The 14,370-nt window shown below is 35.3% G+C and overlaps 1 protein-coding gene across 1 annotated transcript; it reads right to left on the bottom strand.

Moving 5' to 3' along the window:
- Positions 1 to 5,294: 5,294 nt before the first annotated feature.
- Positions 5,295 to 6,503, bottom strand: LOC111626471. Its single transcript, XM_023369847.1, has one exon. It carries the CDS (start codon positions 6,185 to 6,187, stop codon positions 5,408 to 5,410), a length of 780 nt encoding a protein of 259 aa, XP_023225615.1. The 5' UTR covers positions 6,188 to 6,503; the 3' UTR covers positions 5,295 to 5,407.
- Between the last annotated feature and the right edge of the window lie 7,867 nt (positions 6,504 to 14,370).

The following is a 14,370-nucleotide window of genomic DNA, read 5'->3' on the forward strand; positions in this document are numbered from 1 at the left end:
AGATGCAGATGCAGTTTTTTTTTGTTTTGTGGGAAATCGAACATATTTTTAGACCCATCTAAAAATTCTCTAATTAGTCTGGAAACAAGGGGACCCAATTCTTGCATTCTGTGAAAACGGTAAGGTTGACTATAACGTAATAATTTTAATCTTCGCTATCGTTACTTTTGCCTAAGCAACACCGGGCCTACCTGCTAGTTTCTTATAAAATCCACCCAATAACATTAACAGAAATAGGAGTTATTTTCCACTGATTATAATCTTAAAAAATAATAGCAAAATTATGGATAGATGGAAATTTGCCTATAGTTCTTAAACCGTACATGTCATAATACGTAAAATACACAATTATCTTTGAAAACATAACAAGTTATATTGGATGAAAAAAACTTTTACTGTCATTTTGTGACTACTACTGAATGCCTTAAAAATATGTTAACATACCTTTGTGAGATCTACCAGGACGTAGGTCTTAGTCTACGCCACTTACGGGCACTAGTCGGTAAGACCAGGTCTCTAACTTTTTATAGGAGAGCGTAAATAAAGATGATCTGAACGGCGAAGTTCAGATGTTCGTCAGGATTCCTTGACACCAGTTAATCAAACTTATTATACGCGGATTAACACGCGTTTGCGATCTGATTCGGAATAAATTGAGGAGACATTCTTATAAAATAAAACAAGAGTAAATTTAATAAATCCAAACAAACGAATACACATAATCGATAACAACAATTAAACGACAAGCTAGAGGTTACGACTTAACCTATGCTAATGCGCGTTCGAGAGAGAGAGCTCACAAAATGATTCTAAACATACGACCTGTTAGTTGTCGTCGTCTTCGTTTCTGTAGGTAGAGGACACCTGGTAGATAGGGTTCATATTACTTTCATACGGGAGATCAATTCGTGCACAAAAATATGAAAATATCACTTCTTCTAAGTGTAGACTCGGGACTTAGTCTATCGGACTCCGTTTAGGGCGTTGGCCATCAGGAGGGAAACGTATGTGGAGTTTGTATGCTTCGGATCAGTCGAAGAACTCCCCGAATTCTGACTAATTTCCTTTATATCTCAAAATTTTCGTCCAATCATCGTCCAGTAACTCCTTCGTGAGAACGGACGAAAGGGGGATGAATGAGGGGTAACCATTTCCCATCTGAGCGAGATTTTTAACCAGATACGGAAAAACAGAAGATGTTCTCTTCGATGAAAGGAAATAACATTTGTTATCTGATTTTTCCCACGTCTAAAACAATATTTTTTTCACAAAAACAAAGTAATATTTCGTGTCGATATTTAAACATATTTAATAAAAATTCACAAATTAGACCCAGGGCCTTTTGGATCTCACACCTTTTTATTAAAATAGTTGATATTAGTGGGATGGATGTGTCTTAAGAGAAGCAGCAAGATTATTGATATTCAGTTGAAAATTGGTAAGTTTTCAACCAAAGCAAACCACCACAGTTTTCCAAGTTCAATCTGTTCCTCTGTTTTGTCAAAATTGCATTCACATGGCTAAAACCAGCTTCAGCCATGTATGAAGTTGGGAATGCAAGTAAGAAAGGTTCGGTTTCTGCTCTGAGCTTTAGTGGCAATATTGTTATTGCTCCAAAATTCACCGAGATTTTTATTTTTAAACAACGCTTTAGCTTTGAGATCTACACATATTTCACTCAGTTCATCTTCTAAGCCAGGTTCACTATCTTCATCATCTATTTTTACATCAAATGGATTAGTAAACCATTTGGGAACGTGCATATTCTCCAAGTCTTCAAAATGTGGTTTAAAGTCTTCTCTTAATTTATCAAGATGTTTAATATATATCTCCAAATCACGGTCGGAAATCTTTTCATTTTCTTTTAGTACTCACAAGTTTGAAAAATATTTTGGAGGTAATGGATGGCCGCCATCGGTTAGACGAAACCTGGCCGTCTTTCTCCATCCATTTACATCTCCACAAAGACTGTCTTTATCAGAAAGTTGTAAACGTGAATTAGTTAAGTCCACGACCACGTTTTAAACTAAAACAACATTTATTTAACAACATTTAACAATCCTCGAGTACACTTGAAAGAGAGCTACACGTGCTCATGGCAGCGATCACCCGACAAGAAGAAGAAGCAACAATACCCAGAATTCTCTCTCTGGGAAAAACCCAGTTCCCGTTTTTCTATCCGGGATTCCCGGGAAACTCGTAGAGGAGTGGCGCCATCTCACCAGTCCGTGATTTGTCGCCGCAGTACCCCCCTCCTAGCGACCGCGATCGATGAATCTCACTGGGGGTTTGATTTTGCGGCCATGTCGTGAGATCTTCGTCTCATATGCGGGTTCTGGTTGGTGAGTATGCCCAGCCATCTTGTTGCTGGGTTGGTCTATCACCGGCTGTGCAGGGCTGATTGAGTCTTTCTCCTTGAGCATAAAGGCAGGTTTCAGTCTGTCGATGGAGACGACCACTTCTTTGTTATTTTTTTTAATTTTGAAGAATTTGTCTCCCTTTTCCACTACGGGGAATGGTCCGTCGTAGGGAGGGCGTAGTGGGGCGCGTACAGCATCGTAACGTAGAAAAACGTGGCTACAGTCTCTTAAATGCATGGGAACAAAAAGTTTGGGCTCCCCATGCGATGCTGCCGGCGTTGGTGTTAAGTTTTTGAAGAAAGACTTTAGTGTCTTTATGAAATCTGCAGTGTTTATGTCCGCTGGGGTAGGATCGAAGAATTCACCTGGTAAACGTATTGTCTGTCCGTAGACTAACTCACTGGACGTTGCTTGTAGGTCAGGCTTGAACGTTGTCCTTAACCCAAGTAGTACGGTAGGGAGTATCTCCGTCCACCGTTCTGTTAAGTAGGTTTTCAGGGCACATTTTAATGTCCGATGCCAACCTTCGATCATACCATTAGCCTGGGGGTGAAAGGAGCATGTATGTATGTGCTTGGAACCCATTAGAATAGCCAAAGACCGAAACAAACGTGATTCAAACTGGCGTCCCTGGTCGGTAGTAATGACCCCTGGAACGCCGAACCGAGCTATCCACGTTCGGTATAAGGCTTTAGCCACAGTGTCGGCCTCTATATCCTGCAGTGGTTCTGCTTCAACCCAACGAGTATACCTGTCGATCATAGTGAGACAATAGCAATGATTTCCGGAAGGAGGGAGCGGACCAATAAGGTCGATGTGGATGTGATAGAAACGTTTGTTTTCCACGGGGATGCTTGTAATCGGACTTTTAGTATGTCTAGTAATTTTGACGCGTTGGCAAGGAATGCACGTAGTTGTCCACTTGCGACAGTCAGCCTCCATGCCCGGCCATACAAACCGATCGGTTATTAGCTTCACCGTGGCTTTACTGCCTGGGTGCGAAAGGTCATGCATGGCATGGAAAACTGATTGCCTCTGCGTCTCGGGAATAAAAGGGCGAATCTTACCGGTGGACACATCACAGTACAGTTCTACTTGATTTTCTGGTAATATTAGTTTTTTAAGCTGTAGACTGGTCGAACTATTTCCCAAAAGTGATTGGAGGTTTGGGTCGGTCTTTTGTGCATCAGCAATTAATTTGTAATTTATGGGAGAAGGGCAAACGATAGATTCGACTCTGGAAAGTGTATCGGCCGGAATATTATCAGTTCCTTTTATGTATCGAATGTCAGTGGTGAACTGGCCTATATAGTCTAATTGACGTAATTGTCTGGGGGAGCATTTTTCACTTTTCTGGAGAAAAGCGAAGGTCAATGGCTTGTGATCTGTATATAACGTAAAAGGTCTAGCTTCCACCATAAAACGAAAATGCTTAATTGCCGAGTAAGCGGCTAACAGTTCGCGATCGTATGCCGAATATTTCTTCTCCGTATCTGTAAGTTTGCGCGAAAAAAAACCTACCGGCTCTGTGCCGGCTTTAGTGACCTGATGCAGCGCGGCGCCTAGGGCGAACTCTGATGCGTCAACCTGCAACGCTAAGTGTGCGTCCGGAGCTGGATGAGCTAGTAGAGCTGCGTTTGCTAATCGAGTTTTGGATTCCTCGAATGCCTTTTTTGCTTCGTCTGTCCATGAAATTTCCGCATTGTCGGATTGTTTTGCACCTTTCAAATATTCACAAAGCAGAGCTTGAGCATGCGCAGCGTGTGGAATATTACGGCGGTAGTAGTTCAACATGCCTAAAAACCTACGGAGCTGCTTTACTGTTTTGGGTCGCTCGATCTTTATGACGGCTTCTACTTTCTGGGGGAGAGGTTTGATTCCGCTGGCGTTGACTAAATAACCTAGGAAAGGTAATTCATTTGTACCGAGTATGCATTTATCTGGGTTTATTCGGATACCATATTCTGATAAACGTCCGAGTACTTTTTCCAGATGCACGTAATGTTCCTCCTTTGTCTTACTTGCCAACAGGATATCGTCTATGTAGACAAAAACAAAATCTAATCCATGTAAGACTTCGTGCATAAACCTCTGGAAAGTTTGTGCCGCATTGGACAATCCAAACGGCATGTATAAAAATTCATAAAGGCCGAAGGGTGTTGTAATTGCAGTCTTGGGTACGTCTTCGGGGTGGACCGGGATCTGATGATATGCTCGCGTTAGGTCTATTTTGGAAAATATAGTCTTCCCATATAAATTCTGAGCAAAATCTTGTAGATGAGGCAGTGGGTACCTGTCCGGCACCGTTATTCTATTAAGGGCCCGGTAATCCCCGGTGGGACGATAGTCCCCGTTCGGTTTGGGTACTAAGTGCAGTGGGTTGGACCAATTGGAATTACTCGGCCGACAAATGCCTAGTTCTAACATTAACTGGAATTCCTTTTTTGCGATTTCCAGCTGTTTGGGATTGAGACGGCGGGGGCGAGAAAAAACATTATGTCCTTTGGTAATAATACGGTGGACCGTGTTATGTTTGGGTTTGGTGCTAGATGGATATGGCCGAAGGATATCTTTATATTTGTTTAAAATGTCGCTGAATTCCGAATTAGAAGCAATTAAAGTAATGTTAGTTTGCGCGCCGTGGTGAGCAGACCCTGTCGTTGTCAAGGACGTTAATGGGTCTGTAATGCGGGCGTTTTTTAAGTCGATCAGGAGACCGAAGTGTCTTATGAAATCGGCGCCTATTATTGGTTTGCTGACGTTTGCGATTACAAAAGGCCACGTAAATTGGCGTCTTAAGTTTAAGGACACGGTTATGGTTTTTGTGCCGTAAGTCTTTATCGGGGAATTGTTTGCCGAATAAAGTGTCAATGAGGCGGGTGCTCTTAATGCCATGGCGGCGTTATATGGTAGAACGCAAATGTCGCTACCACTGTCGATTAGGTAGTGACGACGTGAGGTTGGATCGTAAACGAATAGGCGGCTTGTGTTGTTAATTTGGAAATTACATTGCGCCACTTGTGATTTCCGAGCTAGTTTCCCTGATCTCAGAATTTACAAGGGGCCTTACATTTATTTGCTTGAGCACCAAACTTCGCGTGATACCAGCATAGGCCTTTTGCCTGGAATCGAACAGGTGTCTGCAAACGCCGACAATTCCGAGATCGATTCCGGGGGTGTTTATAATCGCGTGATTGTCTGTCGCTGGGCCTTGCCAGGCGATTAACTTGCTCTGTTAATTCAGCGACCTGCGTTTGGAGCTTCATTATGGCCGCGTGTGTATTATTTTCGTTCTTTGCTAAATTAGTTTCAGCTATTTGCAAAGGTGTGAACTCGAGAATTTTATCAGCCATTTGGGCTAATTTGTCTAAATCCCCATCGGAAACAGAAAGAATTGCCTGAGTTTCTTTGGGTAAACGCTGAATCCATAGCGTTCTTAAAAATTCCTCCCCGACTTTATTACTAGCTAGTTGTCGCATTTTGCGTGAAAGATGAGATGGTTTATCATCTCCTAACACGGCATTAGACAGCAAATCTTTCACTCGTTTTTGTTCGGAATCGGAAAATTCTGCTATGAGTCGATCTTTTAGTGTTTGATATAAATTCTCCCTAGGAGGGTTTTTAACGATATCGCTCACATACGCTAACACTTCCGAGTTGAGAGCTGAAACCACTGCGTAATACTTAGTAGTATCTTGCGATATATCGGCGAGTTTAAACTGGGCCTCAATATTAATAAACCATAAATCGGCTTCTTTATCCCAAAATTGGGGAAGTTTAAGAGCTACCCAACTGATTTCTGGCTTAAGATCGATTTCGTTTGGCATTTTAAGGCAACCAGGGGATACCTACTCAGCAGAACAGCAAAAAAATATGGAACAGAAACTCCACTTACCCGTGTTAGATGACTTATTCAGGCAAGAGGTTGCAGACACACAAATGTGGGGACAATTTCGCCGGTTAGGAGTAGCGAGCGGTTCACCTATCCAAAGAGCGTCGTCTATCGTAGTCGCGGAATTTATTCCATATTATCCACTGAGGGAACACAATGTAGTACAGTACTAGTAAAGGTCTTGTTCTTTCTCTGGTGTTCGAATTCACGTCGAATCACGTTCGGGTCACCACTGGAGGTAATGGATGGCCGCCATCGACTGTCTTTATCAGAAGGTTGTAAACGTGAATTAGTTAAGTCCACGACCACGTTTTAAACTAAAACAACATTTATTTAACAACATTTAACAATCCTCGAGTACACTTGAAAGAGAGCTACACGTGCTCATGGCAGCGATCACCCGACAAGAAAAAGAAGCAACAATACCCAGAATTCTCTCTCTGGGAAAAACCCAGTTCCCGTTTTTTCTATCCGGGATTCCCGGGAAACTCGTAGAGGAGTGGAGCCATCTCACCAGTCCGTGATTTGTCGCCGCAATTTAAAATTGGATCGTGTCAGTGAAGATTTAAATAGCTCCATTTTTACTTAAAAGGCCACTGTGATTATTAGAGCTTGAACAATTGTAACATTTTTCCTCGCGAACACTTCTGTACCATATTAATGATTTTCGATATATTACAATATTTTTTCTGTAAAAGGACAAAATATCTACATTTAGATATAAAATACTTAGCGTGACAACCCTACTAGAGTGTAACAGTGCAACGTAAGTCTGTGTATAATGAACTACAAGCGTTCATAATATGTTTGTAACACTAGTACAGTTGCCAGATGCGTGAAAACAGAGTAACACATGCTTAAAGCGGCATAGGCTAAGGAAAAACTCAAGTTATAACTAGAGTAGTCAGTAATATTGTTGATCATATCCATATTTCGAATTTTTATTGGAATATTCTATTTTTTTCCTAGATAGTTTAATTGATCCTCTTTGGTATTAATCGACCCCCTTTCAACCCTTGTGTATTAATCGACCCCTGGAGAACTCTTATCGACCATTTTGGGGACCCCTACTAAAAACCATGTTTTGGAAGTTTGACTTATCAGATTTATATTTATTAATGAATCAAACTATAAATCAATACAGATTAATTAAATTTAAAACTTAAATGACTTCATTTATTCCATTTTTTTTACTTTTTGTATTAAAATTAGATGTCACATGTCCAGTTTATACCAGTAATAAAAAAATATCAGCAATAGTTCAATAAAATGCAAGATTTGAATTTATTCATCAAAAATTTAATTTTATCCCTTTCAAAGTAATCTCCCATCCATTGCAATGCACTTTTGCCAACATTTTTCAATCCTCAAAATATTCAAAACATACTTTAAAGTCGTTTTCATGAAATCCCTCAGGACCCACAGCAAATTTTGTTTTATGGCATCAATCAACTCAAAACACTGATCACAAAGTGGAAATTTACTAAAGGAAACAGTTAAAAGTTAGTGCCATATCTGGTGAATATGGAGCTTGTGGAACTGTATTTGCTGAATTTTCGGCCAAAAATTCACAAACAACAAGAGCATTGTGAGTAGATGCATTATCATGATGCAATAGCCACAAATCAGATAGATCATTTTCTACAAATTGTTTCATACAAACAATTCAAAATGCTAAAATAATAAATAAGTTATTTAAAAGAATGGAGTCAGAATTTATTAATCTTACTTAATTGTACTATAAGCAAGTACACAAAAATTCAAATTTTCATGTACTTGCTTATAGTACAATTAAGTAAGATTGCTAAAATAATAATCTTTGTTCACAGTTTGGCCATTCTGAAGGAATTCAAGATGCACAAAACCACAACAATCAAAGAAAACAGACAACACAGCCTTAATTTTTGACTGACTGACAGTCTTTTTGGTCTTGCTTCACCTTTTGAGTGCCATTCACTCAATTGTTGAGCTGTTTTGGTGTAAAAAGCACATTTCCATATTTCATCAACCATAACAATGTGTTTTAAGAACAATTGTCATTGAGAAAACATTTCCTCAGTTTTTGAATTTTGAATTTTTTCCAAAAACATGTTTTTGGAAAAAATTCAAAGTTTTTGAAATGACTCAAGAAGTGACACACTTCAAGCCCAAATGATCTTTTAAAATTGTTTGACAAAATCTAAATAATACTGGAACATGTTCAATAATGTCTCTGATTGTTAAACAATGATCATTGAGCACCAAATCTCTGACTTGAGCGATGTGTTGTTCATCAGTTGAAGTGGATGGTCAACCAGAGTGTGAGTCATCTTCAACGCAGGCTCTGTCTTCCTTGAACATCTTGTACCAGTTGAAAACTTTAGTTTTTGATAAATTATCACCACCAAAGGCTTATTTCAACATTTCCAACATTTTTGTAGAAGTAATTGTATTGCAAAAACAAGATTTAATGTAATATTTTTGCTCAATTACAGTTGACATTTTGAAAAATTACTGGTGCAAAAATTCTTTATGCAAAAAACAAGAGTTTATTTGCAAACAAAAACAGATAATATACAGATTGCTGCTAGATATCAATAAAAGTTGTACCAAACAATGAAGAAAAAAAAAAGACAATTCCCTCTTGCACATGCACAGTTTAAATGAACCATCCCCAATACTTTTTGATCTCGGTTGTATAACAAATTAGTCATTATCACCAGAGATCTGACAATATTTACTTGAATCTTAGATTCTGAATATAATTTTTATATAAATTAAAACTGGATTTTGAATATTAAACCAAACATAAGCAGAAATACCCATATCATGGCATGGGATAACATTTTGGAAGTCCCCACAATGCATTTTGGAAGCCTTAGATTACGGTCCTCTTTATGCTCTGACCCCTCTGCCAAATGCCGGAGACCTTCATACAGATATTGAATTGGTCATTAAATTAATAATAATCATTAATACCAAAAATAGCTATACAGGATAGCTGTAAGCCAGTTTAAAAAAAAATTAAACAAAGCTATCAGCAGAATCTTCAGAGAAATAGAATAAACCTTATAGGCAAATAATCTTAACGTTCCTAAAAGTGTTAGTTTTCTTAGCTCAAACATTAGCATGTATTTTTAATTTTAAATATTACTTTCAAATGTTAAAGCTTTATTTATTCTTTAAAGAAATTCTTTAAAAATTTTACAAGTAATGATAGAACAATAATTTTCAAATTCTAAGCTGTAAATGTTCTAAAATTTAATTTAAATAATTTTTTCTGCCCAAAGCTTGTCATTTTAGAATAAATATAAATAGTTTGTTCTTTTTATTTCAAAAACTGGTTATAAAAGGTGTCATTAAAATTTAAAACTGTTCTTAACTGAAGATGAAGTATGTTTAAAGCTCTTTTAAAATGTATTTTTGGCTTATTTTGAGCCAAAAACACAAAGATTAAGTTTGGTAATCATAAAAAGTAGTATGGTTGATAAACGTCCAACTATGATGAAAAATTTACCAATCATCATCTAAAACATTTAAAAACAAATTCAAGCATGTAAAATTTAGTGTGTTCTATTATTAATCCTAAAAAGAAAAAGCACAATTGACTCAACTTATTACAAAATCACAGATATTGTTCTGTCGTCTAATGCTAGTGAACCTGATATGCCCAAACAGTAAAGTTAAAATACACTAATAAAACATTGCTTCTTGTAATCAGTTTTATTGTTAACAATATCTTCAGATAAAAGGCATTTTTAGGATTTCTGCCTATTATTTGTGCTATTGGTTTGAATGTGTGGCTGATATCATGCAATTGCTATCAATCTTAACTATTGCTTTAAACATTAAGCATTATTTGCTCACAACAGACTAGTTTAAATTGCTGGCATTATGATCTTTTTTAAAGTTGGTAATAGAGAGCAATACTGGATGAATTACAAATTAATTATAATAACCACAACAATTATAATTAATAAATTTTCAAGTTATATATTTTCTGTTGTTTTAACATGTCCTCCTAATATAATTTTATTACTTTAGATATGTTTCAAAGTCATTAAATAAGAAGTATTTATCAATATATAAATTCTAATTTGTAGGCATTTAGTTTCTAAAAATGTGAAAAATTGTGGCTTTATTTTAAGATAATTTTGAAAAATTTTCATACAATTTTTTGATTAAAAAATACAGAAAATATAGTTCCAAAAAACTAATATAAATAGAAAAATATAATTTAACAATAAAACTGAGAACAGTAATTTTAGATGATGAAATAACTGATTGAGTGAGTATTAATTTCATATTTTCTTATCACTAACAATAATAATATTGATAGAAGTAATTTTCACAAAGGAAAAAACTAAAGTATTTCTAATGTTTTTTAATTCTTAATTGAAATTTTAGGTTTACAAAAAGTTGCCCTTGTTTATTCCTGTAATACAAATAAATATTTTCTTTCATGATAACATCCTCTAAAACCAGCAATGAAATAGGAAAAACTCAAAAATAATGATATTTGTATTTATATATACTTCTAAACTTTCTTATCTGTACTTAAGACATTGTTTGAATTTTAAATTGAGGATGATAAACATCAAAAACATTATTTATTATCCTTAATTTTAACTCACAATGTTTGCCGAATGGAGAAAAATTTTTCCTTTAGTTTCAATAATTTAAACAAATAAAACATCAAATACTATAATGTATAAAAATTTTAATTTTAAAATATGCATATTATCATCATCATCTGTAATAAATAAAAATAAATGTTAAAATATTTACTTAAAGTAAAATTAAAATAACATAAATTATCTTATCTGTTCTAACATTATATTTACTACAGACTTTACTATACATACTGTATTTATAATTTCAAAATTTATTTATTTTTTAAATTAAAATTTTAAGAATAATTTCATTCTTTTACAATTTAGGAATTTTTGCTATATATATGTTCTGTTCTTAATTTCAAATGTATTATATAAACAATTAATGGAATTATATAGAATATATAACTTGCAACAACTCAGATATCAAAATATTAGTACATCATCAATATTTGAAATCTTATCTTTAATCTGAGCAAGCACTTTCATCTAAAAATTAGACTTTTATAGAACTTAAAAAAGTTATAAACAACAAGTAAAACAGCATTTTTCTCATTGTTTATAACTTTAAATACATTTTATAAGTTCATAACACTAGTTTTACTAATTCAGAACTTATTAAGCTTTAAAAAATTTAATTTTAGACAAAATACTCGCTGAGATTAAAGTTAAGTCACATAGCATTAAAACTGTACTAATTTAATTATAGTTTACATTTCTACAATATTCTGGTACTTAGTTTTTGAAGATCATCAGATGTTTCACTGTAAACATCTTTTATTTAATTGTATATTATCTAAACTAAGCAATTATTTATAATAAAGCTGATGAATAAATAAATGTAAGTTTTGTGAACTTCTACTATAAAAAAAAAAAATGCTTAACCTTAATAAAAAGAAACTTCTATATTCAATAAAAAGTTTTAATATACAAATACAGTAGAAACTCAAGTATCTAAACTTTATGGACTATAGATCTTCTGAATAAACAAAATTTCAGATACTCCAGAAATTAGTTTTGTTTGTGTTTTGAATATAACAAGTACTATGCATTTAAAGTTTCATGAACAGTAAATACTGTAATGCAATTACCATATTTAAAGGTAAATTAATTTACTCAAAATCTAATGTAATGTTATGTATCTGCCCTAGTTTTGCAACACTATAATTCACAGATAACAGTGATTTTCAGTTACATAGTGTGTTAGGTCTGTGTATTATTCTCTGTAGTATGTACTGTACAGTACAGTACATTGTTACAAATTCTGGTTATTTTTGAAAACCATTTCACATAATTACATTTTGAATAATCAGTTTCCACTATGTGTGTATGATAATTTTTCATTTGTGTGTAAAATTTGATTGTAACATTTAATTTGTAGTTTGTTACTGTGTTATTTTTGTTCTAAACAAACTAATTGATTTTGAAATACTTTGAAAAACTTATATATTAATGTTTTACAGTCACCTTGTTTTAATAGTTTATAATAAAGTGTTATATAAAATATTAAAGCAGAGATTTTCCAAGCAGGAATTTCCAGGGATTTCCTTTTGCTCATAAGTTCCTTTCCAAGATTACATTTTGTTCACTGATCACTATTTTATAGTGTTACAAAACAAGAATAAATTACAAATAGTAAATAAAAACTTAAATAAGAATTGATATAATTTTTTTTATTAAACACACATCAGAATTCAAAAGCATGGGCTTTAGTAAAATTTAAAGCCATATCAATTATTATATTAAATACAAACAAAACCTTTTATCCAGTAACAGAACTCGAACGGAAATTCCAAACATTTTCAGTCTTCACCAAGGCCTGCCTCAGGTTTTTAACAAAACTGAATTCCAAAGTCAAATGTTCAAAAATAATTTCTTAAAATTTAAAATATCTCATTATGTAAGGCAAATTTATATGGTTGATTGACTAAAACCATAAAAGTGCAATCATGTGATCCACACAAATTTTTTAAGCCATATGTATTGTATAAGATGAAATTATTATGGGTTAACTTTGCTCAGCTCTTTCATACATGTACTTTCATGCATGCACCACTATATTGCAGTCCTTAAAGTTAATACAATTGCCGGTTAGGCTGGTTTTATATATTTCCAATGTCTCCAGGCTACAAACAGGATCTGTTTGAAATGCCTGCCAGATTAACTTGGTGTTCTGGAGGTCCGCATTTACTTCTGGATGGGTGACATACATGGACAAGGCTATGGTATGCCTGTTCAAAAGGTCGTATTGATGTTCACGTACCCTTTTACATATTGATCGTTTGGTTGAGCCAACATAGACTAAGTCTCTTTGAAATTTATCGTCTCTTAGAGGTATAGAGTACACTCCTGAGGCTCTGGTTTGATCCATTTTATCTTTTGCGTTGCATTGTGTAGCAACTTGTATATTGTACCAGATCTCTTGTATGTAATTTCTATACCATTCTGGCCTGCAATATCTTTGTATAAGGATTTCAAATGTTGATTAACTGTACTGTGGTGGTCTACAGCCTGTGATGCATTGTTCGTTTCTGTTAGAAGCAGACTGGGTGTTGGGACCATTGTGTGTGACAAATTGGTTGGCTTAGGTGCGACTAAACCACGTACTAGGTCTCTTCTGTAGCCATGTTCTACTGCTATATCTTTGATATGTTGTAGCTCCAGCATAGTGTCATGTCTATTGGTGTGATGAGTGTATGCCCATCTGGTTAGGACACGGAAAGAGGCAATTTTATACAAGCAGGGATTAGATGAGTTTGCTGGGATGAATAGTGATACATAGCCCAGTTTGTAATAAATGCTCATTTCCACCCGGCTCCTATTGAGATGAATGCTGACATCTCAGAAATGAGCGCTACAGTTACTTATTTGATTCAGCTTAAGGGTAAGACCGTATGGGTCGTTGTTCATAGATCTTAAAAACTCATCAACATTTGACTTCGTCTTCCATAGGTAAATATGTCATCCATGTACCTTTTGTAAACCATAATGTTCTCTAAGAACAGAGGTAATATTCTAACTGTTGGACCACTAACTTGCATAGGTCCTGATAGGGGACTGCCCTTGGGCACATCCAATTTTTGTAGGTATGTGCTGTTGTTAAACTGGAAGAACAAAGTATAGCACAAGAGGTGTGCCAGCACCAAAATTTGCTTGTAATGCAGATGGGCCCCATTCTTGCTTAGTAAAAGGTCCCTAAGTGCACGGAAGAACAGCTACATCTGTACTAATGGGTATAGGAATACAAAATCAAAGACAGTGATGTGGACTTTGTCACCTACCTCTACCTGCCACAAGATATCAATCAAATCGGTGGATTTATTGAGAGTAAACATATTACCTTTCAAACAGTCCAAGGTGTTGTGTACAGCATTCTTGAGTAGCCTAGTTGGGGATCTAGTTTTATCCAGAACTGGTCTAAATGAAGGTGTTGGCTTATGCGTTTTTGCAAAAGCTAATAACCTTGGAGTGTCAAGCGAGGCAACCACCGCCCTGTTTAATTTCCAATTCTTGGCCAGGGAAGTGT

The sequence above is a fragment of the Centruroides sculpturatus genome, unplaced genomic scaffold (genome assembly GCF_000671375.1).
Source record: "Centruroides sculpturatus isolate CEXI.00-Female unplaced genomic scaffold, Cexi_2.0 scaffold391, whole genome shotgun sequence".
In the NCBI taxonomy this organism is placed as follows: Eukaryota; Metazoa; Arthropoda; class Arachnida; order Scorpiones; family Buthidae; genus Centruroides; species Centruroides sculpturatus.

What these genes read in the sequence shown, in the direction of transcription:
- LOC111626471 (XM_023369847.1), bottom strand. Translation starts at nt 6,187, where the DNA reads ATGCCAAACGAAATCGATCTTAAGCCAGAAATCAGTTGGGTAGCTCTT.